At 43.4% G+C, this 21,821-nt stretch overlaps 1 protein-coding gene across 1 annotated transcript in view; it reads left to right on the top strand.

Moving 5' to 3' along the window:
• The first annotated feature begins 207 nt into the window (after positions 1 to 207).
• The window catches only part of LOC116321380 (scavenger receptor cysteine-rich type 1 protein M130-like), a 31,398-nt gene continuing 9,784 nt past the window's right edge, over positions 208 to 21,821 (top strand). The window contains exons 1-6 of the mRNA XM_031741219.2: positions 208 to 523; positions 601 to 885; positions 13,182 to 13,487; positions 13,564 to 13,857; positions 18,492 to 18,797; positions 18,876 to 19,166. Of these exons, the coding sequence (XP_031597079.2) occupies positions 208 to 523; positions 601 to 885; positions 13,182 to 13,487; positions 13,564 to 13,857; positions 18,492 to 18,797; positions 18,876 to 19,166 (1,798 nt within the window). The remainder of the gene's footprint in view (positions 524 to 600; positions 886 to 13,181; positions 13,488 to 13,563; positions 13,858 to 18,491; positions 18,798 to 18,875; positions 19,167 to 21,821) is intronic.

Here is a 21,821-nt window from a genome sequence, read left to right as displayed (position 1 = left end):
CTACAGTATGAAAAAACTAGGAAACTGAACCATGAATAACACCAGAAACAATGAACATTAATTAACCAGTAGCACAAGCAGAGATGCTGTAGATGTACAATGATTCTATTATATTCTAAATAGTAATCTACATACATGACTTTGCATTTGTGTGTGGAATAAACACAGAAGAACACAGGAGTGTGTGGAATGAACTGATCTTCTCTGATGTCTCCAGACTCTGTCAGGCTGCTGAATGGTTCCAGTCTGTGTTCAGGCAGACTGGAGGTGAAGTCTAACCAGAGCTGGTCCTCAGTTTGTGAAGCTGACTTTGACCAGCAGGATGCAGAGGTGGTCTGTAGGGAGCTCGGCTGTGGGCCTCCTTCGGTCCTCCAGGGGGCGCTCTATGGAGAAGTGGAGGCTCCAGTGTGGAGCAAAGAGTTCCATTGTGGAGGCCATGAGTCTGCTCTCCTGGACTGTAGAAGCTCAGGCTCAGCTCGAAACAGCTGCTCACCTGGCAAAGCTGTTGGACTCACCTGCTCAGGTAGAAGAGGAGCTGCAGCTTTGATGTGGTTCAAACTCACTTTGTTTTTTTAATGATGACTCTCTGCTTTCCATTAGAACCTGTCAGGTTGGTGGGAGGAGCCAGTCACTGTGAAGGAACACTGGAGCTGAAATATCTGGGAGAGTGGAGACCAGTATATGACTCTCTCTGGTCCTTTAAGAAGGCAGCTGTTCTCTGTTACTATCTAGACTGTGGCTCTGCTGTTTCTGTAACACAGAGGAAGGAGTCCACATGGAGATCTAAATGGAGTATTAGTTCTGACTGTGTTCAGCCAGGAATTCTTCTGAGAGAATGTGCAGCATCATATTACAATCAGTTCATCTTGAATATCACCTGCTCAGGTAATCATATTGATGAAATCATTCCCGACTTCATATTTGACAGAAATGTACCAAGCTGCGAGAGATAGCAGCAAGAATAGCAGTAGGCTTTCTCCATCAGTCACACTCTGGCAGAGCTTCAGAAATCCTCTGCTGTTTATAGACAAGTACAGACACAAAGGCTGGAGGAAGGGAGACTTTTTCACAGGTTCTTACAGAAAAGAGAGCAGGGCAGGAGGTGGGAAATGTTCCGGGAGAAAAGCTGGGCTAACAGCAGGAACTAGAACAGAAGTCAGCAGGGATGTAGATCTTGTTATTGGAGCACACTGATCACACCCATGCAGGTACACATCACATGAACATGCTCATTTGAGTTGGCTCTTGTTTCTGAGGCTATATCACTATAGTGTCATGTATGTATATGATAGCACATAATCAAATGCTAGACTAGTTTCATCACCAGATCATCTGTCAGACCATCTTCATCAGCCACTACATCTCTCTCACATCTCCTCGTTCAGGATCCTTCTACTGCATTCCAAGAGCAGCTTCTTTTATTGTCATTATGAAGGGAACTAACAAACTAATGTCTACGTATTTGAACAGATCACCTGGGCTTTTTTAGTATCATCAAAGTCACACATAGAGTCTAAGTTCTGTGGCTTCATAACATTTGGCAGTTAGAATCCCTGCCCCTTTCATTGTGGCTTTTGTGCACATCTCCCAGGTACGTTACTATGCTGCCACTAAATCCTCCCTCTGTCTGAAAACATATTCAAGACCATGAAAAGGTCCTGTGGAAGCAGGGACATGTCTTTCGAGGTCGGAATGCAAGGAACTGAAGTTCCACCAGCTAGACTTGCTAGAGGGTTAAAGGACTTAACAGCCATCCTTTTATGTAAGACAGCAATCTATGACTAAACTGTTTGTGTAACATGTACTCTGAAAAAAAAAAAAAGAGGGCAGTAAACTAGAAATAGATTTATAGATAAAATGATACCAATAAACCATCCTGTGTAAGTTCAATAAGGACCAGTTAATGAGGGAATATAGAGTACAGTGGTGTGTTAATGTTTACAGCCAGTTATAAATCTTAATGCCCCATGACAGAACCCAACAAATGAAGAGAATGAGCAGAGGCATTCATGTAAACTATGTCACCGTAATATAGGAGGGTAAAAAAAAAAAAAGAAAAAAAAATGGCAGCAACAAGACTTTTCCTTGTGGTGAAAGAAAATATGATCTGTTTCTAAAAAAAAGAACCCCAATTGTAGCCTAGGTTTCTTTAAAAGTCATCAATTATAATACCTAGGTATTTGTATGAGGCCACAGTTTCAATAGAAATGCCTTGAGCAGATACAAAAAAAAAGGCAATACTGCCTGGACCCTCTTTCTGTTTGACAACAATTTGACTTTGTTTTTTTCTGCATTTAAAACCAGTCTGAGCTGACTCAGCTGTGACTGAAAACTATCAAAAGCTAGCTGTAGTTGTTTGAAAATCATGTCGATGGTACAAACACAACAATAAATAGTTGTATCATCTCCATAAAAATGAACAGATGCATCTAGATTTTGTCAAACACTGTTGATATAAATGGTAAATAACGTAGCGTAACAATACTATTTTCATCCAGATAACGTTTAATTCAATTATTTTCCATCCTTTCAGGAACCTTAGCTAAGACACATAGTTTGGAAATTGGCCCTGTAATTATTATTTTGAAGAATCACCACCTTTCCACATTTCAGATAAAGTGCTCTGTTTTATAGAAAAAATAAATATATAAGACAATGGCTCAGCTTTGATATTTGCAGCCAGGTGCAAAAAGAAAGGAGAACAATTGTCAAGACTGGAGGACTTTTTGGTGTCGAGGCTCTCCAAAGCCCTACATACCTCTTCTACCAAAAGGGTGTAAAGGAAAAAGTATTAGAGATGTATGCAAAAATTTTACCATCAGACACTGTGCTAAACAAAGAAAAAGAAGCAACAAAGTGTTTGTTAAAACAACTGAGCATTTCAGTTTTGTCTGACACAGGAGTGGAGTGAATAATTAAATAAGGAGGTAGATCGGAGGAATAAGAGCTAGCAGAGAGAGACTGGTTTGCCAAAACCTCCTAGGGTCTTTTAGACTGTCAGTGGTCAAAGTCAGAAAGTAGTCACATTTGGCTTTCCTGATTGAGAAAGTAAACAGATTACACAGCTGACGAAAACATAGCCAATCAGCATCAGATCCAGACTTTCTAGCAGCTGCTCAGGCCTGGTTTCCCTTATGTAGGAGACCGGCCAGTTCAGAATTGAACCAGTGGCTGTCCCAACCTTTCACACTGACCTGACAAAAAAGGGCCTATTTGTCCACAAAGTAGATAAAACTCTCCTGAAAATATTTCCAAGCTAAATTGATATTGTCAATGTTCAATTCAATTCAATTCAATTTTATTCATATAGCGCCAAATCACAACAAAAGTCGCCTCAAGGCGCTTCATAGGTACAGAGAAAAACCCAACAATCATATGACCCCCTATGAGCAAGCACTTTGGCGACATGGTAACATGAAAAAACTGAAATTGCTCACTGAAAAGCTTTAAATTTCTTTTATGTGATAATATGATGCTTGGGGAGTGAGATTTTAGTGTGTCTACCAACTATGCAGTGATCACTCAGGTCATTGGCAAAAACTGCTGATATGGAAAAGTTTAAAAAAAGGTCAATAAGAGAAGATTTATCTGGGGATTTGAGATCAAGGCATGTGGGGCTTTGAATAATTGCGTTAGATTTAAAAGCAAGCAGTGTGCCTTAAAATCATCAGACACAGAAGAAAGCAAGTCCCAATTAAAATCATCTAGCAGAATGATTTCTGGTAGGTGACAGACTGAGTGGTAAATGTTAAATCCATCAATTGCCACGTCTTAATGTATAGATTTGGATAGCCAAGTCTCAAAAACAACAATTATATCAGCACCAGTTAAACAGGCCCAGATTCTAAACATATACACCTTAGAAACCACACTATAAGCATTTATATGAAGGATGTAACCCAGGCATCATTATTAGACACTTATGTATACATTTTCTGGTTAACAAACAACTGTAGAGCTAGTATTATTGCTGACACCACACGTAGAATTTAAGTTATCACAGAAAGGATGACATTTTTCTAAAATCAGTAAACAATAAAATCTGAAGAAAAAAAAAAATCAGATTCAGTCACACAAATATTCCTAGGCCTACCTAGAGACCCAGTCTCCAGTGCTGATGTCACATAGCCTATAACTACTAACCATGAGTATAAACTGTCCAATTAGTTGGTAACATGTCCTCCAGGACTCCATCCTGGGGCAAAACAGAGGGCCAGGAGCAAAGGCCCCACAATGGCCAGGAAGGGTGACAGTCGCCCGAAGAGCATAGCAACAGATCTGATTCAGCAGGGGAGAGAACTTAACGCAGCCTGATGGTTAAGACCCCAGCGGCAAACACAGCCCAGCATCCATTGAGGAACCACGGTCTAGTGAGACAAACTCCAGGAACCCTTGGCAGCAGTAGCTGACCCATCTAGCTGCTGTCAGCTGTTATTCAGCTGTTATTCCGGTGCTGAAAAATTATTTTCAGCATCTGGGTTTTTGTGTCTTAGCATGATTTCACTTCGACCCAACCAGTCATGTAGTCGACTCAGGCCTGCAATGATTGGTCGGATCTAGCCTATAATACAAAGACTTATTAGTTGCATCTCCCAGGCCCTGGATATTATGACAAAATTAATCAGACTAAATGCGATTGGTGTCGTAATTAATAAGAACTCTTTCCTCCTCCAGCGTACCCCGTGTTCAGTGTTGGTTAGTACCCTAACCGAGGTTAGACAGGAACTCGATTACTGGCTCAGTTCATCATTTCCTCCTCTACAGTTAGGTCCATATATATTTCAACACTGACAGCAAAAGTTTTTGTTTGTTTTTTTAACCTGTTTACTGAAACATGTGCCAATTGTAGTTATTGTAGTTATATAAAGACTCTCAGCTTTCAAGTGAGGGTATCCACATTCAAATTGGATGAAGGGTTTAGGAGTTTCAGCTCCTTAACTACCTCTTTTGAGGCACCAAGTAATTGGACAATTAATTTAAAAGATATCCCATGTGCAAGTGTTGGGAAATTCCTTTGTTATGTTATTAAAATACCCTCTGCCTAAGGGTCCTGCTCTACCTGCATTGCTCCGCCCACCCCTGAGGTTCATCCCTTCAGTTATGACCAGTTGCCTGGGATACTGCCTGACGGGCCATTTCGTGGGCCCCATCACCCGCTCTGCCAATGTGGACCTCAAGCGTCATCCTAAGAAAGAAAGAAAGCACTGGTGAACTCAGCAACTCAAAAAAACCTGGGACGTCCATGAAAGACAACAGTGGTGGATGATCCCAGAATAATTTCCATGGGGAAGAGAAACCCCAGACATGCAATCTAATTTCTCAATGGTGCAACAAAAAAAAAAGTCCTAGGTTGCACCAGTGCGACCAGCCATTCAAGTAAAAAAACACAAACAAAAGACTTCACAACTCTGAATGTCTCCGTGTGGTCAACAACAGACACACATTACGCCCATTCTAATTGGGTGGTCAAACCCAATTAGAGATAGTGGGCGGGACCTGTAGTCCTATATGCGTGTGTACGTTTGAAAGTGGAGGCGGATAGAGAGAGGCGAGTAGCTTGAATAAGGTGATATCGATTCATTAAATCCTGAATCGACTATTAAATATAAAGGTATTTTGCCATAAATGCCAGAATCTCAGGTTAAACCTCACAAAACTATTTCAACCCGGGGCAAATGAAATGAAATGAAATATGTCGCGATAAATGCACTGCCCAAATCCCCTGTGCTGTGCTGGTGCACCTAAGAAAAACAGTTAGGTGCACCAGTGCAACTGTGGCAAAAAGTTAGTCTAGAGCTCTGCCTTGACAATAGCCAACTAAGGGAACAACACTCTCCAGGAGGTAGGCGTATGGATATATAAGTCTTCCATAAAGGGAAGACTGCATGAAATTAAATACAGAGGGTTAACTGCAATGTGCAAGCCACTAATATGCCTCAAGAACAGAAAAACATGGAAAAACATACTTTTTTTTTTTTTTTTTTTACAAAAAGACAACAATGCAAATATTTATTTATAAATATTAAAAAAAAAGTGCATATTGTGTTCTGCTGTCTTCTAGACGTCCTCTTATTCTCTTTTTTTTTTTTTTTTTTTTTAACCTGTCCCGTTTGGTTCTTTTGCCATCAGAATTATTGTCTAAAGGCGAAGAAAGATGCCCAACGGATTTACTTTACCAAATGGACCATCCCAGCCTTGCCGTAATGGTCCATTTGATTCACCTTTATTGTTTATTTTATTTTCACTTGCTGAATACGGGACAGACTTGCCTGGTGGAAAGAAAGGGAGAAAGAAAGAGGAAAGAAAAGAACCTGAGAAGAGGGATGGGGAAAAAGGGCAAAAAACAAAAACCAACAGAATAAGCAGACAAAAAATACATATATCGATCACCTGGATCACCTGTTGAGAAAGAAAAAAGAAAGCAAGCAGAAGAAAACGAGAGTAATAAACAAGATCACAATGATATATGGGAATATGACAGTAAATACTAAATATTAAACATCATTGTGCAGCACGTGAGATCAACAGCGCACAGTGTGCTTTGAGGTAGGAGCCAAAAAGGGTGTAGTTTGTGTGTGTGATCACCCGTGTGTACACCTGTGAGCATGAACGCGCTTGTTTTTAAAAGGTTCCTTCATGTAATGATCTGCTAGAGGGTGTGGGGGGCCACTGCCCCGACCTCCAGGGCATGAAGCAGGTATGGAGGAGATCAAAACTCCAGACATCCAGAGGCCCCCAGAACACAAGAGACCAAGGAAGACCAACATAGGGGCAGCCGCATGCTATCCCAGAAAGAGCTGAGGAGAGTCCCAGATGAGGGGTCACTCAGCAGCCGCGGAGCAGAAGCCAGGGGGTTGCAGTGGCGTGCCCGTGAGCTCCGCCGGCAGCCAGCTGTGCCTGAGTGGCCGAGCCCCGGGCCGTGAGGCTGAGGGCACCCCATCCCGAAGTGGCCCGAGCGAGCCCCAGGCTCCAGGCCCCGATAAGCAGCCGCCAAGGGTGAGCCGGTGGGTACCTGGGCGCCCACCCGGACACAAAGAACCACCAACGCACCGATGTCTGAGGCGTCCGCCACCGGCAGGGGAAGTGGTGGGGAGATGGGCCTCAAACCTTGGAGGGCCTGAGATGTCCCCAGAGAGGTGGCGTCTGATACCCAACCTGACATATAGACACAGACAAACAGGCACACACAGATACAAACATCTATTCCCACCCTCATGCTCTCATATACAATTACTCAACACTCACCCAACGTGGAGACAGACATAGAGAGACACTGTACACACAATCACACTCCCCAAGCGTACTCTAAGCCCCGAGTCTAGGTACCCTTGCCCTTGGAGGGGAAACTGCACCCAGACTCAGGTGGTGTTACCCCTTTTCCCTGCGGTGGGGAGAAGCAGACCGCCCGACTCCGCAGCAGCAGGGAGGCCCCACATTCCAGACCCCAGTCGGACGGCCAACTCCTCCTCCTAGCCCCCCGCTCCAGCAGGCCGCAGAGAAGCGGGGTGTAGGAAGACTCAAACCTCCCTCCACCCGCTCATATGTAGTGTTGATGTATGTGTGTTCTAAGGTGCATTTAAAACCCAGGAGGGCAGGGAGCTACCTGCCAGAGCAGCAGGTAAGCGTATAGCCCCCCTCCTGCTAGCCCTCAATGTCTACGTGTATTTAAAATTGAGAGGTGGGCAACGCACGCCAGGGGTGAGGTGTACACCCTGATGGTACTTTTTTGGAATCCGTGTGGTGTGCCCACCCCAAGATCCTACATGTATGTGTAATGAGAGTGTGAGTAATGTGAATGTCTAAGTTGTGGGATAAAATTGAGGCAGAGGCAGCCAGAAGGGGACAGAGGGGGATGCCTCTTCTGCACCCTGGTGACACACCCCTACCCCAAGGCCCTGCATGTGTGGGTGATTGTGGTGGGCGGGAAGAGGGAGGCCGCTGGAGATGGGGAGGGAAGGAAGGGAGGGGCAGTGACCCCTCCTGGGGCCAGCTCCCCGCTGACCCCAGTAGGCACCCCATGCTCTGCAACCCGCCAGGAAAGGGGCCCAGGCCCATCTGAACCGGGGCCCAGTGCAGCAGCGCCGCCCGGCCCCACAGAGCCGGGACAGTCCACCTGACCCCACCACAGAGAAAACTGCGCCCACCCCATCATCCACTCATCTTCCAGACTACACAAGACAATAGACGCCCAGGCTGAGATCTTCCTCCACCTCTCCTGTATCTCCCCTCCTGCAGAGAGTTCCTGAAGAGAGGAAAGCTCCTGCAAGATGTGACAACCTCCCCACCAGTTGAAGAGCCCCCAGGTGGCTCGATGCAGCGGCACCCTGCGCCAGGGCCGGGCCCCCATACACCCACCACCCACAACCTCGGCAACACACCAACCAGGACCCAAGCCCCTGAGGCCCGGCCAGGGCCCCAGCCCAGAGGCGGGCGCCCCAGAACCTCACGCCCATCCCGGACCCACCCAGGGGCAGCCAGGCTACCAGGTCAGTAACCCCCGTCCGTCAGCACAGACCCTCCCTAGCCCCGCTGCACGCAGCCACACGAGAAACCGTCACCTAAGAGCCAACAGAGCCCCTAATTGGCCATGACCGCTACCCGGGTTGAGCCCCCAAGGAAGATGCTCCCGGAAACCCCCGATGCCCTAAGCCTGTCCCTACCCCACACCAATCACAACAGTGAAGGTGGGACCAAACTATGACCCCCACCCCACTAGGTGATGGAGCTGATCAAAGGAGCCCAGAGCAATTGATCTGATGTGGTGGCAGAGGCTGTATCAAGACTAATGTAATCTAATAGATAATTTCTATATTGGTTAGAATTAAGATTATTTTTATTTTTCCAGTTCATGAGGACTGTTTTCTTGGCTATGCATAGGGCAGTGAAAACCATATGGGCTATATTCTTTTCCGTAGTGACATTATCTAAGCTGCCCAACAAACATACTAAAGGGGAAGTTGGAATGTTACATTTCAGACACTTTGATAAGTCACATATCTCGCGCCAAAACTTCTGAACTGGTGGACAGAACCAAAGAGCGTGGATATAATTGTCCGGTGAATTGGTTTGGCAGTGCGAGCAGTTGTTGGTAGAGCGTAAAGCCCATCTTGAACATCCGATGACCTGTATAGTGCACTCTATGTAGTATTTTGTATTGAATTAATTGAAGACTGGGATTTCTAATTAAATGAAAGGTTTTAAGCAAATCTGAGACCAGAAGTTTTGGTCTAAGTTAACTGATAAATCCGCTTCCCATTTTGCAATAGGAAGTGATATTGATTCATCTATTTTAGAAAGCATTCTGTATATTTTGGATAGTAATTTGGGGTTTTAAGAGTAAGAAATTGAACCACACTTGGTGGCGTTTGTAGTTCAACTTGACCCGGTTTAAATCTCTTTTTTACTATGGATTTAATTTGTTGATATTCTAAAAATCTTTTCTTGTTGATCCCATATTGTGCAACTAGTCTGTCAAATGAAATAAATTCTGTTCCTTCTAGTATATGTTCTAAATATTTGATTCCTTTACCACTCCAATCTGAAAAGTTTATCATATTATTGTTTTGTAATATGTCAGGGTTGTTCCAGATAGGTGTACGTTTGCATGGGATTAATGAAGACTCCGTCAATTTTAGAAACTCCCACCACGCTGTCAGAGAGGAGCTGATGTTGATGCTTTTGAAGCATTCATGTCGTTGGATGTTTGAGCTGATAAATGGTAGATCTGAAATCTCTAGATTATTGCAAAGTGCTTGTTCTACATCTAGCCAAGGTTCATCTAAGAGGGTATGTTTTTGCCATCCTGAGATAAACTGAAGCCTGTTGGCTAAGAAGTAGTGCTGAAAGTTAGGTAGTTCTTATCCTCCTTTATCCTTGGTCTTTTGTAGTGTTTTTAAGCTTATACGTGGGGGCTTATTTTTCCAAAGGAATTTGGACATATATGAATCTAGAGATCTGAACCAATCTTGCGGCGGTTTAGTTGGGATCCTTGAGAATAAATAATTTATTTTTGGTAATACCATCATTTTTATAGCGGCAACCCTTCCCATGAGTGATATGGGTAGACATTTCCACCTAGCCAGATCACCTTCTACTTTCTTTAAAAGTGGGATATGGTTTAATTTAGTTAGATCTGCAAGCTTGGGAGAAACATTAATACCTAAATATTTTATATTTCCGATTGCAGTGGAGTAGAAGAGGAATTATGGAAGGAGCAATTAATCGGAAGGACTGTAGATTTTGACCAGTTAATTGAGTAATCTGATATTCTTGCAAAAGAGTTTATCAGTTCAATCACCCCAGAGATATTGGTTTGTGAATTTTGGAGAAAGAGTAACACATCATCCGCATAAAGGCTGATTTTATGTTCCACGTTCTTGCATTTTATGCCCTTAATTACTGAATTCTGTCTAATTGCTGCTGCTAGTGGTTCGATAAAAATTGCAAACAGTGAAGGGAGAGTGGGCATCCTGCCTGGTGCCCCTCAGGAGACAGAAGCTGGAGGATGTCTGGTCATTTGTTCTGACACAAGCTGTTGGGGAATTATATAATATTTTTAACCAGTTGATGAAAGAAGATCCAAAACCAAATTTGTGTAAAGTTGCAAATAGAAATTTCCAGTTAACTCTGTCAAACGCTTTTTCTGCATCTAAAGAAAATATTGTAGTTTCAAGGTTTTTACTGTATGAGTAGTCTATCAAATTAAGTAATCTACGTGTATTAGTTGTTGAGTGCCTACCTTTTATGAAACCAGTTTGGTCAGGATGAATTAAGAGGGGGTTATTTCTCTAGTCTCTTTGAGAGAGCTTTGCAGATTATTTTAAGGTCTACATTTATAAGGGATATTGGACGATAGCTTGAGGGATATACAGGGTCTTTGCCTGGTTTTAGCAGGAGATTAATGTTTGCACAATTCATATTTGATGGAAGTCTGCCCTTTTCTTTGATTTCCAACAACGTTCTGTAAAAAACTGGTGCTAGAATCGTCCAGAATTCTTTGTAGAATTCTGCAGGAAAGCCGTCTGGACCTGGAGCCTTATTATTGGGCATACTTATCAGGGCTTCCTGGAGTTCACCTGGCGTCAGTGGCGAATCCAGTGCCATTGCTTGAGTGTCTGATAATTTTGGGAGAGTTATGTTGTCTAAAAACTGATCAATTTCCTTTTTAGATGGGTTTATTTGTGGTGAATACAACGTTTCATAGAAATCCCTGAAAATGTTGTTTATTTGTTTCGGTTCATATATTGTGTTCCCAGATGAATCTTGAACAGCACATATAGTTGTTTTTCTTTATTTATTTTTAGCTGGTTTGCTAGAAATTGACCGGATTTATTACTATGTTCATAATTTTGTAAGCGTAGTCTTTGTACTAAGAATTTTGTTTTTTATCAATTATCTCATTTAATTCTAGTTTTGTTTTGCGTATTTTGTTCAGTGTTTCCTGATCTTGGTGGGACGCGTGAGGCTTCTTCTAGTGATTTGATGGTTTTTCTAATTCCTGAATATTTTTGTTTTCTTTTTTCTTTTTATGTGATGAGAAAGAAATTATTTTACCTCTCATCACAGCTTTCCTGCTTCCCATAAAACAGAAGCTGATGTTCGGGAGTGTCATTAAAGTCTAAATATGAAGTCCACTCTTTTTAAAATATTTAATAAAGTCTTCATCTTTAAGCAGTGATGTATTAAATCTCCAGTTTTTACTTGGCGTAGTATTATTCTTGTGCATTAGTGTTAAAGATACAGGAGCATGATCGCTGACAGCTATAGGGTGAATCTCAGTGTCTGAAATGTCACTCAGCAGTGAGCTGCTGACCAAAAAAAATAATCCAGGCGAGAGTAGGAGTGATGAACATGTGAGAAAAAAGTATATTCCTTACTGGTGGGGTGAAGGGGGGCGCCATGCATCGCAAAGACCAAAGTCGCTCATATACTGTTTGATTATATTTGTGGACTGCCAATTACGCTGAGTTCCTGCTGTATTGAGCCTATCCATTTCTTCATTTAGTCCAAGGTTGAGGTCGCCTCCAAGAACATACTTTTAACAGATGAAACCAAGATCAACCTTTATCAGAATGACAGCGAGAAAAAAGAAGGGAGAATGCATGGAACAGCTCATGATCCAAAGCATACTACATCATCTGTAAAACACGGCAAAGGCAGTGTGATGGCTCAGGCATCCATAACTGCCAGTGGCAGTGGAACACTAGTGTTTATTGATGATGTGGCACAGGACAGAAGCTTTATAATCTGACACACATTTTCAATGGGAGACAGGTCTGGACTGCAATCAGGCCACTCTAGTACCCTCACTCTTTTGCTACGAAGCCACACTGTTGTAACACATGCAGAACGTGGCTTTGCATTGTCCTGCTGAAATAAGAAGGCAGGTCCCTGAAAAAAAAAATTTCTTGGATGGTAGCATATGTTGCTCCCAAACCTATATGTACCTTGCAGCATTAATGGTGCCTTCACAGATGTGCAAGTTACCCATGCAATGGGCACTAACACACCCCCAATACCATCTCAGATGGTGGCTTTTAAACTTTGCGTTGATAACAACCCGGATGGCCCATTTACTCTTTGGTTCGGAGGTCACGACATCTATGAGTTCCAAAAACAATTGGAAATGTGGACTTGCCAGGAGTTGGAACAGTCCCACCACCCCCTGGCTCTGTGCAATGCCTAATGGGCACTACTCAGAAGATGAGAGATTGGACTATTCCAACAGAGATCCAGACCTTCTCTTTTGGGGCACTGGTTTCAGAGAACAAATTTTAAGGGAAGATGAAGACAGGAGGGAGATTTGGGAATAAAACCATCAAATGAGCACTTAAATAGATGGATAATACACTATCATCACCAAAAGGGAAATAAAGACACAAAAATTTAATATGTCAACAAATTTGTCTCTCTGGCCATGTCATGTCCCTCCATCAGCTGCACCAATTTTACTGGTTCCACAAGAAAAAGAGACAATATGACACATCCACAAAGGAAACCAGTAGGCTGGGGCTGCAACTACAGCTGTTTTATTATGAAATCTAACTGTGATGCTAACATGTTTCCAGTGTCATATTGGAGTTGTGCTGAGTTTGGATCAGTGAATAGTTGTTTGCTGCCATCTTTTTCTTGTGTGTCTGCTGTCTCTGATCTCTTTCTTTGATCTTCTCTGATGTCTCCAGACTCTGTCAGGCTGCTGAATGGTTCCAGTCTGTGTTCAGGCAGACTGGAGGTGAAGTCTAACCAGAGCTGGTCCTCAGTGTGTGAAGCTGACTTTGACCAGCAGGATGCAGAGGTGGTCTGCAGGGAGTTTGGCTGTGGACCTCCTTCGGTCCTCCAGGGGGCGCTCTATGGAGAAGTGGAGGCTCCAGTGTGGAGCAAAGAGTTCCAGTGTGGAGGCCATGAGTCTGCTCTCCTGGACTGTAGAAGCTCAGGCTCAGCGGGAAACAGCTGCTCACCTGGCAAAGCTGTTGGACTCACCTGCTCAGGTAGAAGAGGAGCTGCAGCTTTGATGTGGTTCAAACTCACTTTATTTGTTTATTGATGACTCTGCTTTCTATTCAGAGTCTGATGATGTCAGGTTGGTGGGAGGACCCAGTCGCTGTGCAGGTACACTGGAGTTAAAACATCTGAGAGAATGGAGACCAATGGGGTACTTTCATGTTTCCTGGACCATGAAAGAAGCAGCTGTTATGTGTGAACATCTGGACTGTGGCTCAGCTGTTTCTATAGAAGCGGCACATTCCTCATACAAAGCTGTGTGGTTGATCTGGTCTTCCTGTATTGTGTCCAAAACTCCTCTGAGGGATTGTGCAATATCAGATCACCTTGACCAAATCCTGAAACTCACCTGCTCAGGTAATTATGCTGAAGATATTATCCATGACTGTGTGCTCTGTCTGTTGTAGATTTTCACTTTCTGTTCCTTTAAAAACGCACGTTGGTGTTCTGGTATATCTTATCTGACTATCCAGATTTGGGAGTTTTTAGGACATCCGCTCAGTCCCAGGACCCTAACACAAGCTTTCAAATGAATTAAAAGTTTGTCTTGGTCTTTGGTTGATTAATAAGCTGGTGTGGAAAATTGCTGCCACACAGTCCCCTCGGCCTGTGCTTCGAGGTTTCTGATGATTAGAATAACTCGGGGGTGTTGATTCATTTAAACTAACATAATCATCCTGCTGCAACCAGGTTTCTGTAAGGCAAAGTAAATCGATTTGTTGATCAATTATTAAGTCATGTACTAACAAAGATTTGGAGGAGAGAGACCGAATGTTTCATAATCTACATTACACTGTTTTACTCTTTGGTGCAGATGTGGATACTGTATTGTTCTTTCTTTGTGATTTTTTTATGTTTAAGTTGGGTTTTTTTGTCTGTTTGGGAGCTGACACAGTCTCTAAGGGGACAGAGTTTCGGGGCGATAACAGGAGGAGAGAAGCTGCAGAGAGGTGTGTAAGACTGCAACTCTGCTTCCTGGTCCCAACTTTAGATAGTCATGGTTTGGGGGGATTAATAAATTTCACTAGATTTCTAGAAATGAGAGCTGCTCCATTCAAAGTGGGATGGATGCTGTCTTTCCTAAGAAGACCAGGTTTCCTTCAGAAAGTTTCTCACTTATAAAGCCCACATTGTTTTTTTGACATCACTCAGACAGCCAGTAATTTAAGGAGAGCATCTGGCTAAATATGTTACTTCTGGTCTGATTGGGGAGGGGACCACAGAAAAGTCCGATATTACTTTGGCAAAGTTACACACGGTTCAATTTTGATTTTGGTGTTCTTCGACTGATCTAACCAGGTTTCATTACTGCCGACGTGAATTATAATTTTACTGGATTTACATTTACCCTTATCCAGCAGTTTTAAATTTCTGTAAATGTTGCCTGTTCTGGGTCTTGGAAGACAATTGACTATGGTTGCTGGTGTCTCAAAACAGAATCGCCAAAAACTAGTGATTTTGATCCCCAGCAGGTGTGTTTTCGATTGGGTAAAAACAGTCAGACATGTGAACAGGCTGGTGGTCTACCAGGGGCTTCTGTTTAAGACTATGCTTCCTCCTCACTGTCACCCAGTCGTCCTCTTTCCCCTGCTGCTTGGGATAGTCTGCCACGGAAAAACGGCTACATGTATTACAAGTATCATCACGGCTAAAGGAGGCCAAGAAGTAACTAAATATCTGACACAAGGAGGAGGAAAGTGCAGGAGGGACAGGTGAAGAGGTCACCTGCCAGCGAATATGCTATGAACTAAGCTAAGCTAGCAAAACCCTAAAGATACAGTGAATGAATACTGTGAGTATAAATTAACAAGTGATTACACAGACAATGTGCTTTGGATGAAGCATGTGAATATTACATTATAGAAATAATTAGTTATCTATAAGATTTTAATTAAATTGCTACGCAGATAAGCTACACAAAAACACCACTGTGTATTGGAACAGGGAGTATGACTCTACCACAGAGAGAGTGAACACCAAGTGACAGCACCACCAAAAGATATCAACTAGGAAGAAACAGAACGACAAATGAAACAACATCCCTTACATTTGTCTTTGAGTTTATCAAACTCAAGTCAAAGGGTCACTCCATAAACGCATGGCACAACATGGAAGGCCCACCTGGACAGGACAAGACTCAGCCGTTAATCTCCACTTGTCCACTGTGAACGACCAGAACAGAGAGGGTGGCTCTTGACACTGAGTGTCTGCCAACCACAGCTTTGATATTCCTCCCCAAGCACCTCAACCCTCATGCACATCTTGCATCATTGGTAGCTCACTTGACAGGGTGAGGCAAAGACTTATAATGGTTTCACCCAAAACCTCAGCTTGTAATAACTCACACCTTTTTATCACACCTTGGCTCATGTGATGAGGCACATGATCAATACTGGGTCAGCGATCGTCTTAAGGAACAACCCCCACTACACTTCTGTGTCCAGTAGTGGACTCAATATTAGAGATGGACCGATCCGATATTACGTATCGGTATCAGTCCGATACTGACGTAAATTACTGGATCGGATATTGGAGAGAAATAAAAAATGTAATCCGATCCATTACATATCAAAAAAGCACCTCACAAAACTTGCGACACGGCGTAACTCGGCTCATAACCGTAGCACGTCGGAGCAGTGTGCGTCACGTGATAGAGCGGCTGTGTGTATTTGTAGCCTCGCTACCAAACCAGCATTTCATCTCCGAGGAAGTTATCCCAGAGAGAAGTAAAGCAAGTGTGTAAGTTCATCTCTGAATGTTTGTAAAGCATTCCCACGTTAAGCTTAACAACCGATATATGGAGCGACTGCCTCTCTCTCCTTCCGTCTCCTGCTGCTACTTTAGTCATGAACCTGCTTAATGATCAGCTGATCGGCTTTTCTGTCGCGAGTCCGTCTCTCTTCTTTGTTTTTGACCCACTTTGCACCAGAAAGAGGAAACCAGCGGCTGAACAACAGCAGCACGTTTAACCTTGATAAGCTGTTGTTAGAATTTATTTAATATTACTTTCTACACCAGGATCCTTTTCTACATCGCTGACGGCTGGTAACTGTGCAGGGGCGGATCTAGCAAAGTTTAGCCAGGGGGGCCGATACGGCATGAACAGGGAAAAGGGGGCACAAAGACATACTTTTCTTTCTTATTCTCATTTAAAATGTCTAGCTTTTAATTAATAAATATCTGAATCTTACACCCAAAGTTTTAATCTTGTGTAAAATATATAGAAGTCCATTACTGTATATAGTAACTATGAAGTCTAATATACCCTAGGAAGCTATACTACTTTTTCCTTTGGGAAGTTACCATCTGTGCAGTCTGCAATTCTGTAGAAGAAAGATGTTGAATCTATTTAATTATTCTTGAAAAATAATTTAATTCTGTGCATTTTTTTTTCACACTGCATCAAATTAAAGTTGATTACGTCGATTAAGCATCATGAGGTGGAGGGTGGGGGGTGGTTCCCTATTTTTTTTGCTGGGAGTTTGCAACCCTATTAGTTAGGTTGCTTAATATTTCTGCTAAGTACTCTTTAAAATACCAGAATAGGGAGGATGGAGTAGGTTTAAGTTTATTAGATTGATCAGTATTGCTGAACTATGAAATATTTTGGGTGCAGTGTATTTTTTATATACAGGTATAACAGAATAGCTTTAGTGTTGTTGTTTATTTAAACTTGAGTATGAACTTATACAAAATGCAGCAAGATATTAAAAAAACAGTTTTATTGATTGAAAAACACACTATATCGGATTCATATCGGTATCGGCAGATATCCAAATTTATGATATTGGTATCGGTATCGGACATAAAAAAGTGGTATCGTGCCATCTCTACTCAATATAACAACAAATACTTTTGAAAAATATATTAAAAGCTTTCAGGTGACACTGGATGGTTGGTGTTTATCCTTTGATACACAAGATGCAAGGCGTGCCATCATTAACCATTGAAAAGGTTTGGTGATGAAATATCTACTTTGAAATAAAGAATGGGAGAAAAGGAAAGCATTCATCTCTATAAGCTAGGTCTAGTAGTCGAGAATTAATTTTTGAGAGTTGGGGAAAGGCTTAATTAATTAGCTGTGCATGATGATATGAAACATCCAGTGATTCCTCATGTCACTACTTTCATTATACGTGACATTCATAAGTAATTAGGATACTGTGGGAGAACAAAGAGTGGATGATGACTGATTACAAACCCTTATGTGTGAGGTAGAAGGTAGAAAAATATGTAGCATTGTTGCAGAAATGACAGCGGTGGCCAAAGAGCAAGAAAAGTTTTGATGTTTGAGATATTGACATCCTGGCAGACTCCACTACTCCTTGTGAATTTTTGTTGGTAGTGGGGGTGGGAGTGACACTTTTTTTGGCACTTGAAAAAAATTGAATTGAATAAAAATGGAAGATAGAAGGAGTTGGAACAGTACGAGTCCCATCACCCCCTGCCTCTATTCTAGCTGTGCACTGCCTGGTGGGAACTACTCAGAAGATGAGAGATTCAGACCTTCTCTTTTGGGGTACTGGGTTCACAGAGCAATATTCAAGGGAAGACAAGATAGGAGGGAGAATTGGGAATAAAGCCATCAAATGAGCATTTACACAAACAGACAATACACCATCACCACCAAAAGGAAAATAAAGAAACATAAAATATAATATGTCAACAAATTTGTCTCTCTGGCCATGTCATGTCCCTCCATCAGCTGCACTGATTTTATTGGTTACACAAGAAAAAGGAACAATACTACACATTCACAAAGGAAACCAGTGGGCTGGGGCTGCAACTACAGCTATTTTATTATGAAATGTAATTGTGATGCTAACATGTCTCTAGTGTGTGCTGTTATAAAGATGTGTTCTGTTGGTAATGATGAAGTCATGTTGAGTTGTGCTGAGTTTGAATCAGTGAATAGTTGTTTGCTGCCATCTTTTTCTTGTGTGTCTGCTGTCTCTGATCTCTTTCTGTTTGATCTTCTCTGATGTCTCCAGACTCTGTCAGGCTGCTGAATGGTTCCAGTCTGTGTTCAGGCAGACTGGAGGTGAAGTCTAACCAGAGCTGGTCCTCAGTGTGTGAAGCTGACTTTGACCAGCAGGATGCAGAGGTGGTCTGTAGGCAGCTCGGCTGTGGACCTCCTTTGGGCCTCCAGGGGGCGCTCTATGGAGAAGTGGAGGCTCCAGTGTGGAGCAAAGAGTTCCAGTGTGGAGGCCATGAGTCTGCTCTCCTGGACTGTAGAAGCTCAGGCTCAGCTCGAAACAGCTGCTCACCTGGCAAAGCTGTTGGACTCACCTGCTCAGGTAGAAGAGGAGCTGCAGCTTTGATGTGGTTCAATATCACTTTATTCTTCTACTGATGACTCTCTGCTTTTTCTTCAGTTAATGATGTCAGGCTGGTAGGAGGACCCAGTCGCTGTGCAGGTACACTGGAGTTGAAACATCTGGCAGGATGGAGACCATTGTGTGGCTCTCATGATTCCTGGACCCTGAAAGAAGCAGCTGTTTTCTGTGAACATCTGGACTGTGGCCCAGCTGTTTCTATAGAAAAGGGACGCTCCTCACGCACATCTGCATGGTTGATTACACCTGAGTGTGTTCTATCCACATCTCCTTTGAGGGATTGTGCAACAACAGATTATTCTTACCAAATCCTGAAACTCACCTGTTCAGGTAATCATACTGATGAAATCATTCATGACTTCATATATGACAGAGATTTATGAAGATGTGAAAGACAGCAGCAAGATTAGCAGACTGTCTCCAGCAGTCACAACATGGCAGAAGTTAAGAAATCCTCTAAACCAATGTCCAACCAGCCTGAAGGACTCCTTCAGCCTAACAGCGTTCAAAGTTCATAGACAAGTACAGACACAAAGGCAGTAGGAAATTAAACTAGTTAACAGGTTGTTACAGAACAGAGAGCAGGACAGGAGGAAGGAGAACCTAAGCTGGCAGCAGGAACTAAAACATACCTTGGTCCAGTTGTAGCTCTCGGTGATTCTGGACCACGAATCAGAATCCTGTGACGGCTGAGGGTCAGACACAACTGTGGCCTGCTTTGGTTTCTTGCCCTTTGGTTTTTGTCTGCCACAACAGTTATTGCCTTCTTCAGGGATTGGCAATTTCACATGCTGGCCAACAGGAAGGATGTGGTCTCTGTGGATTGTTTTCAGAAGACCACTTCCATTATCTTTCTTTAGTTGGTAAACAGGAAGGTTGGGCATTTTTCTCACAACTTAGTAAGGTACTGGACTCCATCTTGTTTGTAACTTGTGCTTCCCTTTGAGACCACAGTTCTTCAGTAGGACTCTGTCTCCTATTTCTAGAGACTGGAAACCAACTCTCTTGTCATAGCCTGGTGAAAAACCAGTTGCATCACATTTTGTACTGTTATAAGCATGGGCCAAATAAGGGACATGCTGGCTCCACTGACGTTTCTTCTCTGTGCTTACAGTACCCAACATTGAAAGCAGCGTTCGATTGAACCGCTCTGGCTGAGGGTCTCCTTGCAGGTGATACGGAGTAGTCCGTGACTTCCTTATCCCCATGTTCTTCAACAAGTCTTTGATCAGACGACTCTCAAAGTCTCGCCCCTGGTCTGAATGGATACGAGCCGGAAGACCATAGTGGACAAAAAACTTATCTACTAAGGTTTTGGCCACTGTTTGAGACGTCTGATTCTTGGTCGGGAATGCCTGGGCATAGCGTGTGAAGTGATCGGTGACCACTAAAACATTTCTCATCCCCTTGGAATCCGTCTCCATTGAGAGAAAGTCAATGCACACCAGATCCATAGGTCCACTGCTGGAGTTCTGGTGAAGCGGTGTGGCTCTCTGGGCAGGAGTCTTGCGTGTTATGCATTCACCACAACTTTTGATATGTTGCTCAGTGTCTTGCAACATTCTTGGCCAGTAGAATCTCTGACGGAGTAAATCCAGAGTTCTCTCTATGCTGAGGTGTCCTGAGTCATTGTGTACTGATCTCAACACGACGCCATGATACACCTTTGGCAGGACTAGCTGACGGACCTCCTCCCCTGAGTGCCGTTTGGTGATGCGGTAGAGCAGACCGTCACTCAGCAGAGTCAGCTTATCTTTCTCTCTTTTTAGGAGCGATAGCTCCGGACTGTTGCCTGTCCATAAATTCTGTTGGACAGGCAACGGAGCGATAGCTCCGGACTGTTGCCTGTCCATAAATTCTGTTGGACAGCTTTGACCGCTGGACCAATTACTGGATCCTCTTTCTGTGCCTTAGCGAGATCAGCTTTTGAGACATGTTCCAGGGACTGTAACCCCATTTTAAGAGGAAATGCATAGATGTCAGGGATGCATTCCGGGGAAGCCCCAGTTTGGTCAACACATCTGGTGGGACACTCTGGGCTTTCTGAAACTCGTACACTTTTGCAGATGGATTTAACAGCTGCCTCCGGTATAGTCTCCCATTCAGTGTCAAAGTTTCTGGAGAGGATGTCTGCATCTATGTTATGCTTGCCTCGTCTGTAATGGACATCGAAGTCATATGTGGACAAGGCAGCTAACCATCTGTGTCCCACGGCATTGAGCTTTGCCGTAGACAGAACATAAGTCAAGGGGTTATTATCTGTACGCACTGTAAAGCGCGCCCCATACAGATAGTCATGAAAGCGACCCACCACAGCCCACTTTAATGACAGGAACTCCAGCTGATGTATGGGGTACCTCTTCTCAGCCTGACTTAACTTCCTGCTGGCAAATACAACTGGCCGTAGGTCCCCTTCTTGTAGCTGGTATAGGACAGCCCCCAGTCCTTTGAAGCTTGCATCCACGTGGAGCTCATAGGGCTTGGTAGGATCAGTGAAGGCTAATACCGGTGCATGGGTTAGACAGTGGATGATCTGCTGAAAGGCTTTGCTGCAGGAGTCATCCCACCGATCTCCAAAAGATTCTGACTCTTTCAAGTAGGACTTGTTGAGGTCTGGACTCTTTTTCTTGCTCTTTTGTGTCGGAGCATAGCCTTTGGTCAGTTCTAGCAATGACTCGCCTATAGTATCCGCAGAAACCTAAGAACGATCTCAGAGACTTTAGGTCGTGGGGCTGAGGCCAGGCGGTAACAGCCTCAGTCTTCTGCGGATCGGGAGAGACACCTTGGGCAGACACAATATGCCCAAGGTACTTCACCTGTGGCTGACAAAACTGGCATTTGTCCAGGGAGATCTTTAGTCCTGCTTCTCCAAGACGATCTAGGACTTTAATGAGCCGCTCTTCATGTTCCTCCAGCAACTTTCCGAAGACAATCAGGTCGTCCAAGTAAACCAGGACTTGAAGGAGGTTCATGTCTCCGACTGTT

Source organism: Oreochromis aureus, linkage group 7, assembly GCF_013358895.1.
Source record: "Oreochromis aureus strain Israel breed Guangdong linkage group 7, ZZ_aureus, whole genome shotgun sequence".
Classification (NCBI taxonomy): domain Eukaryota; kingdom Metazoa; phylum Chordata; class Actinopteri; order Cichliformes; family Cichlidae; genus Oreochromis; species Oreochromis aureus.
The sequence above is the reverse complement of the archived record's forward strand: the minus strand, read 5'-3'. Positions and strand labels throughout refer to the sequence as shown.